Source organism: Protobothrops mucrosquamatus, unplaced genomic scaffold (genome assembly GCF_001527695.2).
Source record: "Protobothrops mucrosquamatus isolate PMUCROS unplaced genomic scaffold, P.Mucros_1.0 scaffold179, whole genome shotgun sequence".
In the NCBI taxonomy this organism is placed as follows: domain Eukaryota; kingdom Metazoa; phylum Chordata; class Lepidosauria; order Squamata; family Viperidae; genus Protobothrops; species Protobothrops mucrosquamatus.
The window spans coordinates 499,776-519,689 of NW_015386538.1; the positions used below are offsets into that span (position 1 = coordinate 499,776).

Genomic DNA, 19,914 nt, shown 5'->3' on the forward strand with positions numbered 1-19,914 from the left:
CACACAGACCAGAGGCTATAACAGGAAATAACACATCAGAGATAAAGAGAATGCATTTTTTTTCATCATTCTTTGTTTGGTCTAAAAAAATTCTTGTTTCCCACTTCCCCACTGCATAGTATAGTTTCATTGCTCCTTTTATCCCTTAATTATTGTGATGTCACCTCCTTTAGAGTTTCAACTTATATCTCCCTGCGTAAGTTTCCCTGCTGGCCTTGAAATTCTTTGCTGCACATTCAGTTTCCTGCCTACTTCCTTCCAGAGCTTTACAACTTTGTTTTCCACACAAAAGAAATCTTAGTGGATTTCCTGTACCTCCTTCTTATACTGCTGCTGTTAAAGTGACAACATTTTATATAGCAGCTGGGATATTTTGGATACTCAAGGAAAGCCATCAACAAGGCAGAATCAATCAGACTTCACAAGCTTTGGGGATACTAGAGTTTTGATATGCTCAACCACCTTCAACAAAGAGAGATAATAAGTTAGCATCTGCTTTGCTCCTTGTTTTTATTTCTGCTCTGTTCTCCATAGCCTTCCAAAGCCAAGTTTGGTTTACAGCTCTTTCCACAGCTCTTAACATCTCAACCTCTGTACTCACCTTCCATGCTGATCTTGACATTCCCATCTTTTCTGTTAGCCTTTCTATATAATTCTTTTCTTTTGTCTCCCAACTCGTTATTCACCTTTTGAACCTACCTTGCCCTTTCATTAAAAGATCTGGAAGAGCGTATCTAAGGATACATGTCATCGTAAGGTCAGCAGTTTTACAAGGATTTTGTCTTCTGTTGACATGTATGGATATTGGGCACATGAGCATGCACCATCCAACAAGATTCCTCCATTTGTAACAACGGAACTCGAAACTGGACACTTCGTAGAAGCACCATCCATGAAGCTTCTCTTGCTTTTAGGTAGGTGATTTCCCTTTCTGAATAAAGATTAAGACTAAATTAGAGTTAGGAAAGAAACAAGATTCTTATAACAATATAGAAATCCCTTTATGGTAGTTGCTACATTTGATAAGTGCAACAGATTTTTAGCATCTGTAAGAACTGGCATGCAAGAATCATTATGAATTCATTCTCATTGAATCTGGAGGAGAAATTGCATTGTAATAAAACACAGCCAAAGAAGATTTATTTGTTTATAAATGGCCAGTTTTTTTTTAAAAAAAAAGATGCATTCTCTGCATGAAAGAATATTAATAATGTATAATAATGCCACAGAGGATATGAGCCAGATCAACATTATATTTACAAAATTATTTAATCTTAAGCTTTATATATATTATATATATATATATATTATTGTAGTTTGGGTCATCATTATTTAAGAAAGCAGTTTCTGATTTTCATGAAGCAATTAATCTTAGATTTGTATCTTAGGACTATGATACAGAAAAGCAGTATGTAGGTAAATACATTCTCTTCTATACAGATTGGTTTTACCCAAGCACTTCTTGATTATTAAGCTAAGTTTTTTTAAAAAATGTGGGAGTAAATCCCACTGAATGTTTGTTCGTTCTTTTTTCTTTATATTAATATCCACAAGCAAATATGTACATATATTTGTATATGTATGTGTGGGGAGATGTACACACACACACACACACACACACACACACACATATATATATATATAAACACGCACACATATACACACATGTATACATAAAACAAAGGAAAGAATTTTTATGAAAGCATGGAAAAAAACAGCAACATAAAATATGACAGAGACAATAAAACATTCCTAACAAAAATATTTTCAAATGCTTACTCAGATATACAACTATTTTTTAGGAGAGCTTTTAAAAGTTTAGTTGTGGGAATGTAGTTTTCCATTTGGGAATAGGATGCCTCAGGTTCATGCTAGTAAGTCCCAAACTTATTGAAGTAGAGCTAGTTTTAAAATTCAGCATGTGGTTTACTCTTAACATGAGCAATTTTGTGTTGCTTTTCAATCCCTGTAGTGTTTCTTGCCACTCTGCTGGATAGTTGCTACAGCCTCCAGAACTGTACCAACCCATGTCACAAGTATGCAAAATGTGAAGTTCGCAATGGAATCCATGGTTGTTACTGTAGCCCAGGATTCACCGGACCTGGGATTGATGCAGATGGTAACAGTGGTTGCTATGGTGAGAGACTAGCTTTGTTTGATAACTTTTCCTCCTTTTGATAGTCTTGTAATTACATCCAACATCATATGGTGAGAACACTAAATGTAGATATATGAAGGTTGTATAATAATATTGTAGAGCTGGGGATTCTTTTGCAAGTCGTTTGGATGAAATGCTTTGAATCCTGCCCAAGTGCAAGCACAGCAGTTACCTGTTTTTAAAGCAGACTTTTTAGATTTCCATCTAAAAAAAAGATACAATTGATACAGACATTAATTCATTAGAATTAAAGAGACTCTTAAAGCAACAGCATCCATTCTGTTAAGGCTCACTCAGAAGCCCAAAAGGAGATGTGGCTGCTTTAAATGGTAAGGCATGGGGAAGGGTTGTTGGATGTTGTGTTCAGTTTTTTCTGAATCGTTTTCAGAATGTGTACAGCTGTATAATGTAGTTTGTTCCTGAAATTATGGCATTTCTTAAGGCTTGTGCAACTGCTCAGGCAAGCACATCCTTAATCTGGAATTCCGGTAGAATGTTGTGATGTCATTGCAGTTCATGAGAAACAAGCATTAGCAGTATGAGCTTTTCCAAACCAAGAATGGACCGCATAGCGCTTAGCACAATAGATTGTTAGCCGGATGAAAAATTCAATGGCAATAAAAATTATACTTTACAATGCCAGTTTTCTGAAAATTATATCCTGTTTGTTCAACAGTCACCTGCAAAGTTTTTACTCACTGTCACTTTGCTTTGAAGTAACTTTCATAATAGAGCAACCGAAGACAGAATCGCTGGAGAGGGATAATTATTTGTTGATTCCTCTCTATGTTTTAGGTGCTAATGAAGGATTTTATCTATGGTTTAAGTTTTAATAAATGCTTAACCTGTCAATCCTAGGCATGTTTATTGTCAAATTATTCCCAAATTATTCAGAAAAGTTCTTCTTACTGAATAAGCTTTTACAGGATAGCCATATCGGCCTATGATTCTGTGCACGTTTTTGACGTGTCATTATTACAGCTATTAAGCTGCCAACATAAAAACACAGATTAAATATTCATATTTATACATATTGCAAGCACATATAACAAATATAGAAAATAATCTGTTGCAAATACAACAGATGGCAAATTAATGCTCATTTTCATGATTATATTCATGATACCTTCTATCCAATTATAATAAACACTGTTCTGTGGTGTTTCTCAAGATATTGATTACGGTAATATATTGCATTTTTGCTCTTATCTAATTGTTTTGAAGTTTATGATCAACCTTCTCCTCAATTAATAGAAAACCAGATTCCATTTTAAACTCCCAAAATGCCCAGGGGTATTGCTGTATACTTAGGATATACAAAGATGCAGCTTTTCAAGTGAAGAGTACCCCAAATCAGCATGCAGAATTTCTGACTAGATTTTATACTTTTTATTATCAGACCCTTCCTGAGGATCTAGGATAGCTGAAACTACCATTGTAATATTAATTAAAATAGAAATAATTAAATAAATGATATTAATTTCATCGCACAATCAGCCAAATGTTCAGAATGGATTTGGCATTTTTATCACTTACTGAGTTCTTCCCAAGGACCTGGCATAGGGAGAGGTTGATGTTTTATTGTGTTAGAGGTATGTTTTGCTTATTTTATTTTTGTTGGCTTCCTTGAATATTTTGTGCTGGAATGCAAAAAAGAAGTAGTTTAACTAAAAGAAACACTTCCCGCAGCAAGGAAATATTATGTCTAAGAACAAAATAATAGAGCACTTTAAAATTAAAAGAAAAAAATGTTTCTTGAAGGCAGTAATAGTTTGGGGGTTAATATTTTCTGTCTTCTAAGAACATATCTACTATCTTGTAATTGGATAAGATCTTGGAAGGATTAAAAGACAGTCAGGATAATAATTAGCTTGAAGCTAAAATATGGAACAATGCTTTGACTTAATGATATGTTAGATACTGTGGTCTATGCCCCCCCTCCCAATTTCTTTTTTTTCATAGAGAGGCTTTTACTGTTGTAGAGATAAATGCTGGCTTCATTTTAATTGATAATCTTTGTTAGCAGTTATTCTTCTATCAACACAGATTCATTTTCATGTGCTCACAGGAATCTCAGTTCCCCAAATAGCACCCACAGTGAAAGCATATTAGTTAGATAGGTGGTAACATTCACTGTTACTGTTATTAGCATCAATTTAACAATTTTGCACCTGTTCAGTAATAGCTAGTTTTTAATGATATTGTTAATGATGTTATTTAAATACTCATTTTTCCACTCTATTTCTGGCACTATTTTATTGGAATAATCAAAGAAGCCACAGGAGCTATTGCTTACAAAAATAAAATTCAACTTTGGGAAAAAAATAATTTATGGTGGTAAAGAAAAGATCAAAGTTATAAATTTAATTTATTCTAAGCTTATTCAATTATAAATCTAATTCTTAACTGTTTGAAAAAGCAGGAGAATTGCAGTCTAAGTAAAGTTTCAGTTCTCCTTGAGCAGAAAGAAGTGGCTGGGAGCCAATCTTTGTCATTTATGCTTCACCTTCCAGTCTTGATTGCTTATCAGTTTACAAATTGACTATTAACAATCAGATTATTATTTAACTATTAAGAGCAGCATGTTTCTTTTGCAGAAAGCATCTGGCAATAGCTTTGGGAACTTTTCCTTCAGTCATTCTTGGTCCAATCTACGACTGCAATCTGTCTTCTCAGAATGACAGTGACAGGAAGTGGCTTGAGAACCACTATACGTTTTATTATCCATGTGGCAAGTGGAATCTAAAAATCAAGGAGTTAAATTGCTGCCAAATCTCTAGGGCTTCTGCAATAACTCTTAAAATCTTTCTCCATGCCCCAGAATGTGAATCCTGAGAACTTTCACATATATTGTCAGATCTTCAACAAGAATACATGCATACATCAATATGTGCACTCTCTTTCTTTCATAAAACACATACACATATACAAATCCATAATCAAATTAAGATTACTTTTTTCAGTATATGTGCATAATGATGCAGAGGGGACAAAGGATAAACTAAGTCACTTGTAGGCAATTCAACAGTTTAGGTTCACAAAGAGCTCTTCACTTAATTTCATTGTTAATTTCAAGCAACAAATTCAGATATTTGGTGGTGATCCATTACGCCTTTGAGTATGTAAGAAGGGAAGGGAAGGGAAGAACGTTAAACAGGATGTGGAAAAGGGTGAGAAGGAATCAGATGAGGGCTTTGTATTTGAAGATTGAACCATTTATGTAAACTACAATTACAGTTTTATATTTGATTTAAATATAAATCAAATCTTTGCAGAAAAATGCAGAAAAATAAAATTAGTGGTATGTATAATTCTTATCCAAAAACAATTCAAGTACTGTTGGATACCTATGGGTGACAAAGAGATACTGTAAATGATATGCAATGTTTGGAATTTTTCCCTTCCTTTCCCCCATATTAGAGATAAAAAGAGCTGACATACAGTCTGTTTTGTAGCTTTACTATTTTATTATTCCTTATCTTTTGACTTGCCAATTGCCAATTTGCTGTTGAAATAGCACAGTATTCCACAGTAGCAAAATATTCAACTAGTAGTTGAATCATAGTAGGGTTTTTTTTTAAAAAAAACTTTCTAAAATATGTCAGGACAATGAAGCAAAGTTGTTTGTTCAATTGAGCCCCACAGGGAGAGTGGAGACACAACAGCACAATATTATTTTGCAAATATGTATCACAATTTTCATTCTTACAAAACAAATCAATCTCCCCTGCAAAAGCAGAAGCAGCTTTCCTAGATATCAAGAATAGGGTAGTCAGGTCTACTTTAATTCATATGTAGCTATTTCTCTGAAAAGCTATAGTATCTCTCTTTCCAAATACAAAGCAATTGTATTTGCTTTAGAAGTAATTCTACAACTCAGGCTATCTTTTAAAAGAACCAATGTCACAACATTTAGCATACATTCTGAAACACACCAACAATAATGCATGAGATGTACACAATAAAGATATTGACATCATGTGTAAGAGTTGCTTTGATTTCAGATCAAGTGACTTTCCTTTAGCTCTCTATCATACAAAAATATTAACAACTGAGTGTGCTGGTGTTTAAGCTAATCTAACAGTTTAGTCTATGTCCTTGAAACTAGGTATCCTATTTGCATACGCAAATTATGGATTTATACTGTAATCATTAAATGTATCGTTGGAATAATTATTAATCATCACAGTACTTAGCTGTTGGTGTTTCTTGTTTCTTGTGAGTAATGGGCACTAGTTTTCTATTCTCTGTTGCAGACTTCTGTCATATCTCTTGAAGTATTTTTTTATTTATCATATTTATATACCCTCTCACTTCACAAATGTAAATATTGAAGAAAATATGCTGAAGCAAGAGATATATTGCAGCAAATATCAAAAAGATCAAACTCGTTTTGACATTCCCCCCCCCCTTCATATTAGCTTCTAGGATGTTTTCCTTGGGTAATGTCAAAATCTTCTCTAAAAAGATGTCCTTTAAACCTGTCAAAGGAGTCCCCCTGCAGATTTTACTTCGCTAGTCGTTGCCAACTATAGTCATTGCTCATCTCTGTTTCAAGGCCATTGAGCCAGCGCTGTCCGAAGACATTTCTGTGGTCATGTGGCCAGCATGACATCACAGAGCACGGTTACCTTCACACCAAAGTGGTACCTATTTATCTACTCGCATTTGAATGCTTTTGAACTGCTAGATTGGCACTTGCTGAGGTGAGGACAGGAGCTCACCCTGTCATATGGCACTTGGGTCTTGAACTTGGGCTGCCAGCTTTCCAGCTGACAAGCCCAGCATCTTAACCTCTGAGCCACCAAGCTACCATTAAACCTGTCTAGGGCTGAGAAGATGAATTACAACAGAACATTACATTTGCCAACTTGATTTCATTCAAATGTGCTTGGACAACAGATAGTCAGCAAAAAGCACTGATATGTTCTGAGTTTCCAGGAAAATTTTAAATGGAGAAAGAAAGTGTTACCTTCTGTTGACTAACATTGGAAGGCTGCTACCATTTGAAGTAGTTCCTTCTAAAGAAAAATGACATTGGTATGAAATAGCTCCTAAAATATTATTTGCTATATTTCTAGCATGCGAAAATATGTGGGCTAAACCTTAGCGTAAACCTTAGTGCAGGCATGTCAAACTGCCGGCCCATGGGCCGGATGTGTCACGCTGAAATTGCGCCCACCCCATTGCTGGCAATGGGGAAAAAGTCACGATACATCGCACGACATCACATGACATCGTGAGTTTGACATGCCTGCCTTAGTGTCTACCTTAGCCTTAGCCTCAGGTTACAGTCTGGTTCTGGCAAAGTCTGGCCCAAGGCATTGTACATCAAACTGGCAAGTGCAACCAGATGATCAAAGTTCCACCCCTTTATATTATGTATTCCATGCATCATCCACATGTAAAAAGGGGTTGTACCCACTGTTTTGATGCCACTGATCCATTCCTGCAGATACCCCTGCCTACCCCTGCCTACCCCTTCTTTACTCTTCCAAAAGATTATTAAACATTCTAACATACAAATCTGCCAAATAACAGAAAGCAGCAATCAATTTTACTTGAATATTTCTTCTTCTCCATAATTCATTCTTCAAGAAATGCAAAGTGAAATTTGGTGCAAGGTGCTCTGTGCTCCGCTTGCATGGTTTCTATGTAAATTGTATTTTAACTTATCTGAGCAACTTGAGTAAGCCATACCTATCACAAGTTCTTTCATCCTTCATAACTGTAAACTCAGAGAAAAGTTTCAAGCACATCATAGTAGACCTTGGGATTTATTGGAAGACTCTGGAAAATTCTGCAGAAAACATCATGACTTGGGCAGAAAATGCCTCAATTTCATGATTCTGCTATGCAACAATTTTCATTTAACCAGACACAATTCTCCATAAGCTCAGCTGATGGGAAGCTAGAAAAGATGAATCCATACACAGTAAAAAGGTTGTTATACTTTTTGCTTTAGGTGCTTTTTCCTTTTTATTATTATTTTATAATATAGAATACAAAAATACAAAAGAAAATAGTAGGAAAAATAGGGGAGGGAAAGGGGAAGGGAAAAGTGTAGGAAAAAGGAGAAAAAGAATGAAAAGGTGTTGACTTCCGACTCCTTTTGGTGCAGATAATAACATCAAACCTCAACTTTTTAATTTTACATAATAATATAAACTAGCCATTTCTATTACAACAAATCTATCTATTTGGTAAAACCCAAAATCAAGTGTTTTTCCACCTCAAGCACAAAGTCCAGAAACGGTTTCCAAGTAGAAACAAAAGTAATTGTGTTTTTTTTCTTTAATCAAAGCAGTCAGTTTAGCCATCTCTGCTAACTCCAACAACTTTTGCAGCCATTCGTCCATTGTGGGAATCAAAGTATCCTTCCATTTTTGTGCATAAAGTAATCTTGCTACCACCAACATACATAGCATCAAAGTTCCATTTTTTCCAAGTCTTTTTTTCCATTAAACTTAAAAGAAAAGTTTCTGTTTTTATCTTTATATTCACTTTGAGAATCTTCTGTATTAAGATGTGAATCCTACTCGAATATTTCCTTGCTTCATCACATGTCCACCATAAGTGATAAAAGGTCCCTTCTTTACTTTTGCATTTCCAATATTCATTTGAAATATTTTGCTTTAGATGCTTGAAGTATTGGAGCAGATTCATGCCAGGTTGGGATCCTATTCCAACTGGGGATCCAATGCTGTATGAATCCATGCAATATTGCTCTTTGCCAAACGTAGAGTTTGCAAGATAGTCCACCTCTATTCTGCAGGCATAATTGATAGCTCAAAGGAAATATACATGATTTAAGGCAACCGTCTTCCCTAAAAGAAGCCCCTGTTAAACTAAGTGAGACTTATTTCCAAGCAAACATGTTGAGGATTGTACTACATATTATATTTCTTCTTTTGACAACTTTCTCATTAAACCTTCACATGCCAGTCAGTCTTTTTATGCTTCTCCATCGAGATTTGCAGTTGCAGAGTGAGAGCAGCATGGTGAAAAGAAAAATTTATTTTACAGACTGTCTAAATTATAATTACATGATTCACTAAAATGCTCAAATATTAATAGTAACAGTTCTTTTAAAGCATCTTCATCTATCACTCCTGTGCAACGCAGCTTCAGCACCTTATGGTAAATAAAATAATATCTAGTGAAGCCACAATAAAAAAACATTTGAAAGCAATGAAAAAGGGGAATGTAGTTGGGAGTGTTGGAAAGATAAAAATACACTGAGAATAAACTCTAGAAACAATTGATTGAGACACTTTTGAAAGGAAGGACTGATGATGGCAAAGTGGAAATATAATGTTCCACAGTAAGGCTGGATCACAGTGACAGAATCCCCAAAGAGCAGGCAATTATAAGGAATTCAGAAAGAATGCATTTATTTAAAGCAATAAATGCATTCATAAAAGCTAAAGCAATATCACTCTCAAGTCCCTAGGTGGTAAACAATAGCTTGATTGTTCAAAGCTGCCATAAAGCTGAATCATATTATTTTTCATAGGTGATGAAAGTTGGTTTTGATTGAAACTGCATTTTTGCTTTGTTTTTTTAAAAATTCCACTGTAACAGATCTTGAATGGAAACAGCTAACAACTTAAAAACCCATCACCTAGATTTACTGTGTTTATTTGATCACAATGGAAAAATGACCTCTCCACATTAGAGGGAAGTTTCATGGTTGATAGGTGTATTGCCCATACATCCATGAGTATAGCCTACAAATTGTGATTATAATAATTTGTTAATACCAGTCATCATATGAAAATACTGATATATTCATTTCTTCCATATGGGCTTCACTTAAAAATCTGGTTGGAAAAAGGAAACAGAATATGATGGATTGCTGGTTTGAGCCTTCTTATGCTCCTTGGTTGGAAACCAGGGGCGAATTGGCAAAGACTGCATGGAATGATACTGTTGCAGTTAAGAGGTCCTTTGTGGTGCCATCTACAATACATGAACAATTATTTTATTGTTTAACAGTTTGACCTGACCTTGACTGGTATTGTTGATTCAATTATTTATATTGGATTGTTACAATATTGTTATGCCTTCTATATAGAGTTGCACTTGACATACAACTGATCTAGAATGTAGCAGCTTAATTTGTAGCAGCAGTTGATTTTTTAAAACTTTATTTATTTATTTACTTATTTACTTACTTACTTACTTACTTACTTACTTACTTACTTACTTACTTACTTACTTACTTAATTTATTTGGAGCCTTCCAGTTAATACTGACTCTTAAGTCCTGCAATTTTCTTGGCAAAATTTCAGAAGCGGTTTGCCATTGCCTGCTTCCTAGGATAGAGTGATAGTGACTGCCCAAAGTCACTCAGTTGGCTTTGTGTCTAAAATGGGACTAGAACTCACAGTCTCCCAGTGGATGGCTTGGCCACTACACCAATTCTCACTAGTTGCTTTATTCATGTAATATTACTACTTAGTTATTACTAAGCATCTGTTATAAGCCATTCAAAATGCTGGTTGTCACTCTTGAACTTGCTAATGACTCAGGGCTTTGAGACAACCTCTTTCGGGGGCTCTGACCACCTAATCTAAAAAAGAAGGCTCCCCTTAGGTCCTTACTCCAGGGATTGACATCTGCAGAATTTGTACAGTACCCTACATGTTGGTAATTTTGCTAGGCTAATTTTATTTTAGACCAGTAGTCTATAACTGAATTAAATGGCACTAGATTTTAATTAGATGGTGCTAAGAAACTATAGTCTGGATTATTATTGTTTGGATTAGTGGTTTTTTTTCACTGTTAACAGTCATGTTAAAAGCAAAGAATTCATCATGAACTCTAGTGTTAAAAGCACAGCATTAAGAGATTTGTTTTGCTAGAATATGAGTAAACCAAACAATGTCTTTATTATCTAAGGAATAGGCTCTTCAGTGATAATCTTATAGTAAGATCATAGTGTTTTCCAGACATTTGTAGCTGGAACCTGCAGAAGAATAGAATTTCAATATAATATGTTGTAAGTACATTCTTATGTTGTTAGGATTATTATGTACATTATATCTCTCCTTGTTTTTAATATTGACCTTGGTTATGCTTTTGTAATTCATTCTTCATGAGACCATTGCCATATTGTAACCATTCAATTACAATATTGTAAGCATTCTGTTTTTATTTGGGCCAACATCCTTTTCCTTTCCTAATTAGAAAAACATGATTACTTTTGCCTAGAATTAGTTTCCATTTGTTTTGATCAAATAAATAAATACATTTATTGATGTTGTAATTACTGTATTTGGTGGGGCAATTTGAGTCCTGTTCCCAGTTAATACCTGAAATATATGAGGCATTTAAAATGCTTTTTCTTGAGATAATTAAGTTGGAAGTGGTTTTCTTTTTGGTTTTCTTTGGTAAGTAAGGCGAGCCAAGTGAGTTTAGCACTACAACATGCCTTCATACGTATGTTGAAATAACATAGAGGTCATCTAATGAAGAGTTTAAGGTCATCTAATGAAGAGTTCAAATAAAATTGCAGTGTTGGAGGGGCATGGTCAAAAGTTTAGTGGATAAATAATAATAGTTGTTTTTATTTCTCACCCAGACTTCTGACTCACTCAAGGAATTAGCCTTTCCTATCTACTCTAATAAAAGCAGCATTTGGAAGAAGCATATATTCACTCAACCCTAGCATTTGCTTGCTTATTTGTTATCGTTCTTTAATGTATCTTTTTAAACTGACCATTATTATCTCAACAATATCTTCCATGCTAAGATGATGTTATATTTCTGTTAAGAATGCCAATCATTAAATGTTCATTAATTGTGTTGTGCCAATATGGCAGCAGAGATAAACTGTAAACAGTGCATGGAAATGGAAGAGAAACCTATTGTCATAATCTGAATTCCTCTTTTATAGACCTGAGATTTATATCAGAGACATAGCTTGGTTGTGACAAATGGCAATGTATCATCTTTTAAAATACATGTTATATAGGGGACACATTGCCTCCCAAAAATGGAAGTTTGGACATATTAGTCACTGAGGCTAAGGAAAAAACTCAATTTGAGTTCATTTATGTTACCTTTACAATTTTTTTTAAAGAAAACATACCTTCCTATCATATATACCATTTAGAAGTGCCTGAGTATCTTGTTTTTAAGGATCACCTAGAAACGTGCATTTATGGAGAAAAATGCATAGTCAGTCTTTGAAAAGTATATGAAAACAACCCAGAAGATAGTTTAGATCGTCTGCAAATATACAAACTTAAACTCAGACAGCAAATACATACAGAACAGCATTTTGTAACACAAACAGAATGAGTTCTCAGGACTTTTTGTTATGATTTAATGTTGGACACTTGTTACCAAGACACCAAACTCTTGCTTTTGCAAGAAAAAACTTATTGAAAGTCCCCCCCCTTAAATAAATGGTTATTTTCTTTCAAATATTTGAATCCAATCTTTGTATATTTTAGAGGCAGCTGTGTAATGGGTGCTACAATTTAGAAACATAGCTTGGGTGGAAATGCGAAGGTCTGATGCTTTATTCATAATGAAAGCTATTCACATGGGCAGCCATCTAAACAAGTTATTTTAAGAGCTGGCATAAGCTCTTGCAGCGACTAGCATATTTCTTGATTTAATACATATTTCTTATACAGACATTCTAGATTTCTTGGAAAGAAATTGTGACTTAGGCAAGGAAAAAAATGATGTTTCTAACTGCAGAGCACATTGTCCCATACCCAAAATAAAAACATTTTTTTTTAAAGAGAATAGTAAAAAGTTTACACTGGCTATGTCATATCCTCTATAAAAAACATACTAGAAGGTATTTATTAAGAGAGAAAAACAATATGAAATATAATATATTAATTTATATTATTTAGCATTAATGCCAAAGCCGTTTTGGTGTAGTGGTCCTGATACCTAGTTAGAAACCAGGAGACCATAAATTCTAATCCCACCTTAGGCACAAAGCCTGCTGGATGACCTTGGGAAGGAGACAGGAGTGAACCACTTCCAAATGATTGTCAAGAAAGCTGCAGGAACTCGTCCAGTTACCAGGACTCAACACTGACTCAAAGGCACACACACATACACACATATAGAAAGAGAGAGAGAAAAAGTTAACTGTAGTTCTTACCCATTCATCTGCACTTGCAACAGTAGTAATTAGGTTTATAATAGATAAATGAAAATCTACTCTCTTATATGCATTGTATTTCCTATTAGCAACTCCTAACTTTGGGACTATCTATTCACTTTATTGTTTGCAATGGCTCTGGAAAATGATATGATCGAAATATAGACAATACAGATACAACAATAGTGTTATTAAGTGTCCTTCTCCTCATCTGTTGTTCATATCTTTTTTCGGTCTCTATTTTTGTTGGCTCTTTTATCTGCTTTTGCCAGATAATTGTTTTTGATGCTTGTTGATGTTTAAGAAATAGACATTGGGTTATATTTTTGAGAGCTGAATCCAGTGGTGCTTGTTCTTGTTTTGATCTGGGTGCAGACATTGACTGGAAGAAGAAACAGTTAGGGGCTAATATTAAGATGTTGAAAGACTTTGCTGATGGTCTGGGTGAATAGATATAATCTTTGAAAAAAACCTGGAAAACTGGTGAAATGCCAGACTAGAGCAGAATGGCAAGCATTGTCCTTATTTTCAAGGAGAGTTTGTAAAGAATTAAAGGAACTAAAGTATTCAGCTATAGGGAGATCTGGATTCAAAAGGTAAATAGTAATTCAGGAAGCACTTGGAGATAAATGTAGTACTTGTGAGAAGTTTGTTAAACTAAGTTTTTGTGAAATGGGTGGGCATATAAATTTGATAAATAAAGACATAAATAAATATAGAGAGGGCCTATTCAGTTGGCTAACCTTGTTTGAGTCCAAAGAGAGGTTGGTTTCCCTCACACACACACACCACAGGTAGTTTGGCCTAGGTCTTCCCTGCAACCTAGATCAGACTACTTCTGATAAGGACTCTATCTTGCTCCTTGGTTTTCTAATACGTTTTGAGAGATGAAACACCTGAAGCAATGCTTAAAACATTGTTGAAGAAAGACAAAACATGTCATGACTTCAGATCCAGGCTCCAAGATATAGGGTGATCAGGTCCTCATTGGTCCCTGTGATTCAGTAGTCATTAAATGAAACACTGACACTGTCTCAGATCCCTCCTAAACCAGCAGTGAATCTTCTTTATCCAAGAACCAGGGCAAATTACCTCAGCCTGAGAATCCTGTACCCCATCAAAATAAGTGCCTCATTATTTTGTATAAGATGCTGACTGCAAGCAAGACTAGTGCTTCATTTCTGGCAACAATTGAGCAAGGAAAACCCTCGGATCTGTAGTGTGGCAGAGAGAGAATGTAAACTGTGCAGGGACTACCTTCTGTTGCTGGAAGCATGTTTGGCATCTGGTTTTGTGTTTTGTTTATACTTGTGTCTAACCTATGCTATGTTTTTGACCTTGGTGTGTTTCCTGACCAAATCTCTGACTCTTTCCTCGGTACTTTTTAAGACATTGTAAGTTTCTGATTATGGACTGTTTGACTTGGATTATGTCTTCCCCTCAGTCTCTAAAAAGCTGTTGTGCACAAGCACACTCGTCATCCCACTTTCCAATTCTTCTTTTGTTGACCCTCTACCTGTCTGCTGCCATCTCACCAGACAAACATTCTGATGCACAGAAAAGCCTTCCTATGCATATTCTGCTCCAATCACTCTACTCCAAACATCCATACCCACATTTTCTTCTCATTGCATTTTGACCAAGCTCCCTCCACAGTGTGTGTTCTACCATCCAGCATCTCTGTAAGCCTCTCCTCTCCCCCATGTGCCCATATTGCACCCTCATTTTGCCTGCCGGTTCTATCGGTGTTTTCTCCCTTTGCTGAGACCAGGAAACAAAAAAAAGCAAATCTGATAAAATGTGAAAAGAACCCACATTTTGACCTACATCTTGATGATAAATAAGAGAGCAAAACATTATTTCTCCTGTCTGATTGTGTTTGATTCTGTTACATCTGAGGTAGTAGACAAGGTCCTTTTATTTGTTAGTTCAGTGACCTTTTTGTTATATCTTGGCCTATCCTAGCTTATTAAAGCAGCTTGGGAGATAACCAGAGGATGGGTTCATATGGTTTTAGGATCTTTGAGAGAGTGGATTATCATACCAGCCTTGAAGGAGGCGATGGTAAGTCCCTTGCTGAAGTGATCATCACTGCTGGAGAATTATTGGCAAAGGTTATGGAACAGGTGACTGAATGACAGCTACAGAGGATCTTGAAGAAAATGGATGAACTGGACTCATTTCAATCTAGCTTTAGGCTAGGGTAAATTAGACACAGCACAGATTGCACTTGCTGATGACATTTAGTGAAGCCTGGCTTGAGGTGATACATCCATTCTAGTTCTCCTTGGTCTCTCAGTGGCTTTAGAAACTATCAACCAGTATATCTTTCTGGTCTGGCTATGGAGATTAGGAGTGGGAGGCCCAATGTCCAGTTGTACACCTCCTTCCTAGGGAGTCAGTTCCAGTCAGTGTTGGAGGGTAAGAGATCACATACACAGCCCCTCATGTGTAAGGTGCCTCAGAGCATAGCATTCTCCCTTTTCCTGTTCAGCATCAACATGAAACCAATGAGTGAGGTCATCCACCAGTTAGGGGTGTAATATTAATATGCTTATGATATTTCTGTGTCAACAGAAATATAATTTATAAACCATGGGATGTAATTGAAATGTTGTTTGGTTCCTGCTTCAGTGTTTTTATTCAGTTTTGGTCCTCATTTGAAAAATGATTCAAATGTTCTGAGCCAGTTCAAAGGGCAATAAAGATGATCAGAGCACTGGATACTAAGTCTATGAAAAGAAATGAAAGGAATGTTTAAGGTTTAGCCTTAAGAAGAGAAAACCGAGGATCATATAATAGCCCACTTCAAATACCTGGAAGGAGGTCAACATTTGTTCTTTATCAAGCAGAGTGTAGGTTACAAAATAATGGTTATAAATGACATAAAAAAGATTCTGATTAAATGTTTTAAAAATAAACCTTCTCAGAAGTAAGATACATAAGGAACGAGGGGTGGCAAGCTCCTCCTTACTGAATATTGTCAAATGGAGCTTAGATAGCTATCAAATAGAAATGCTTTAATTTATATTATTGCACTGTGTGAAGGCTTGGGTTTAATGACCTACAGGCTCTTTTCCAGATCTGTGATTCTCTGTATCCATTCTACTGACAGAGATAATTGAGGCAGAACAAAGACTATACATAGTCGAGTTAGTCTGTCAAATGCCAAAAATAAAACATTCATCATTCCAAGAAATCTTCCTGTACTTCTTATTCCACATTATTAATCTTGGAATCAAGAATGTTACAGCTGAAGAAGAAATAGGTGTCCACTGCTCTGATTTTTTTAGATCAGTGTTTTTATGTCTAGCTGCTTTCCTATATAAAGATTATCTCCAAATTTAATTCCAAAAATGGCCCATGAACAATTTTCTATACTTGCTGGTTGATCTTTCTTATGCATGGTTGAGGGGTTCTGGATATAATTGAATGAGCAGATCGGTGCTTTTTTTTAATGCTCAATCAATGCAATGCTTAATCAATGCACAGAAGTGCTTATGTACACTGAAATCAAGTTCGGGGTAAATGAAAATTGCATCATTATGTCAATAATGATGATGTTGGTAAAATAACAGGTTTCTACTGCTTGATAACAACTTCCAAAGAAGAGCAATCAAACAAAAACCCAGTAACTGAAGGAAAATTTTGTTAGGGAGAATTCTGTAAAGATCCCTATTACAATCCAAATACTATATTCTATATATTTCTGTTAGTGTCATTTAATCTTGCTATAGTAAGCACTGTATGCTTAGAAGATTATAAATCTAATGCTTTAATGACTGAAAATCAGATCTTTATTTTCTATTAAGAGAAATATAGTGCAGGCATTTAACAGAACTTTGGTCAGTGAAACGATACCAATCCTGCAACAGTGTAAGGTGTAAGCAATTGACATTGCACAGAAAAAAAATCTTATTTCCATAGCAAAAAGACAGAATAGAATAGAATAACAAGAGAACAGAACAGAACAGAACAGAACAGAACAGAACAGAATAGAATAGAATAGAATAGAATAGAATAGAATAGAATAGAATAGAATAGAATAGAATCTGTCACTTTAAGTGTACACTAATCAGCATGCATTAAAAATTTCATAATGTTCAAATCAAATAGTTTCAAAACATTATTGACAAAGTTATATTCAGAGAGGGAAATTTCTCAAAGTTAATAAAACTTTTTTTTATCCTATTTAAGTAGCAAGAGAAACTGAAGCCTAACTAACCATTTTTCTACCATATTTGTTTTTGAACAGATTTTATACAAGTAACATAATCCGCAGTCTTTAATTTGCAAGATTTGCTATGATGATTGATTCTGAGGAAAACCCTAAACTCCTAAAAGTGATCCTGGACCCGTATTTTATAAAACTTAACCGTATGACTTATACTATTTTTATGGTAAATGTAGGATATTGAAAATGATTTTGAAAAAAAAGATATAGATTGAGTTGGTGTCTTTGTGCTCCAGTGGCTGCTCCAGATGGAAGAAATGCAGACTGTGAAATTTATTTACACAGCTGCCGGGTATAGAGGAAAGGCTCATTAGCTAAACATCTAGTACATTCTTTCATGTAAACAGGTAGTTGGCTCACGCTCCCTTGTGTTTACAGTATATTCAAGGAGTTCTACCATGGATGGGTGCTCATGTAAAGGATGTGCATTCTTAAAACATATGATTTTTTTCATTGAATTCAGAGTGTCAGAAATTTAAATAAATCTCTCTATATAAGACCTGCATAACTTGTGACTCATCTAACCCTATGCAGGCTGCCAATATAGATATCAAGTGCAGATATAGATGCTCTCTCTCCCGTGACACATACACAAACACACATGTTGTTTAACAGTCAATCAGGAAAAGCATAGGATAATTCCATCAAATACTAAAAGTTCTGAAAACTCAGGGTTACTTCTGGTTTGGGAGCTACATGCTTCAACAGCATGGAGCAACATTAAATATTGCCTTTTGGGTGGATGGCAATATTTATCTCCTCACCACCAATATACAATTAGGGCCAACTCTACTTCCCTTAGCAAAATGGTTATGCCCTCCCAGGAATTTAGGTCCAATATATATAAGCTCAGCACTTGTATTAAACAGTTTTTAGTTTGATATTATCCTGATATATGTGTTTATGTGTTTTTCTGTTTTGATTTTATAAAGATGATGATGTTGTTGATTGGTTACATTTTATAAATGCTTGTTTTTATTGTGTGGCTCCACAATGAAATATAATAATAGTCTTCATGTACAGGTAGTCCTCGACTTACAATTATTCGTTTCGCGACCGTTCAAAGTTACAATGGCATTGAAAAAAGTAACTTATTGACGTTTCTCACAGTAATGGCTGTTGCAGCATCCCCATGGTTAGGTGATCAACATTCCTGCAACTGGTTTATGACGGTTGCAGTGTCCTGGGGACATGTGATCAGCTTTTGTGACTTTCTAACGAACAAAGTCAATGGGGAAGCCAGATTCACTGAACCACTGTGTCAACTACTCTTATGCTATTGTTCTTCAACAACATTCTTTTAAGAGAAAAGAAAGCATCTAAATGCCTTTGCTGCTAGTGGTAAAGCTTTGTTGTCCCAGGAAATTCAATAATTAAATAAGTAGATAATATCCTCCTTATTGAGGAGATTTAGGAAATTGCAAGGACATTAGATTATTGCAGTGCTTAACATCAGCAGAGGGAGAAGAAAAGCATTACTACTGATTTTATTGGTTATAATACACATGCAGCTATTTTTCTTATTTTGAGGACCACAATACTAAGCAGCTTGTATCACCATTGTTGCTGATGTTCACTGTTTGGTGGCTAAAACATAAATAACTTGCAAAATTGATAACATACTATTAAAACACAGTTTCATAATGGCATGCAAATATTTTTTTTCAGGCCAAAAATCCCAATACAATTCCACTCTGCCACAGAAGCATCATAAATTAAAATGCTTAGAACTACCTCCTTCGTTGTATAATTACCATTTTACATATGAAGCATCTTATCTGCATCTTAAGCACATTTTATCATTTAAAAGATAAATTTGTTTAATTAAAGCAGGTGATGAAGAATCTTTAATCCACAGTTTTATTCTTCTAAAATGCTTATTAGTTAGTGCCAGAGATAGTTTATAAACATATTGTAGATAAGGCAGATATTCATCTTTACCTAAGTGTGTGTGATATTCATCTTTACCTAAATGTTTGTGTGTGTGTGTGTGTGCATGCACACAAGCACACAGACACAATCATTCTATTTATCTCTGGGAACAACATGACAATAAGGTTCATAATTTTTTATTCATGCAGAATCAAGCCCTGGAAGGGACTACTTGATTTTAATCAAGCAATTTATGTTGAAATATTTGGCAGATGATGTAAGGTTTGCAGACCTACATGCTAATGTTTACATCCTTATATTATCGGCTCCAAATATCTTTATACTTTGGTCCAGATCTTTTTTAAATTCTGAATTGCATGGAGAATCACACTCTGACAAAGGAAAGAAATGCAAGAAAAAATTGTGGGGAAAGATGGGGGTTATCCAAAGAATCAAGATGTTGGTCCCAGCAATACAAAAAAGCCTCTGCCCCTTTTGTACTTGTATCAATTTTTC

The 19,914-nt window shown here is 35.1% G+C and overlaps 1 protein-coding gene across 1 annotated transcript in view; it reads left to right on the top strand.

The window, feature by feature from the left end:
- The first annotated feature begins 686 nt into the window (after positions 1 to 686).
- ADGRL4 (adhesion G protein-coupled receptor L4) overlaps positions 687 to 19,914 on the top strand; it is an 82,633-nt gene continuing 63,405 nt past the window's right edge. The window contains exons 1-2 of the mRNA XM_015813619.1: positions 687 to 914; positions 1,973 to 2,137. Coding sequence (XP_015669105.1) covers positions 794 to 914; positions 1,973 to 2,137 — 286 coding nt within the window. The 5' untranslated portion in view covers positions 687 to 793. The remainder of the gene's footprint in view (positions 915 to 1,972; positions 2,138 to 19,914) is intronic.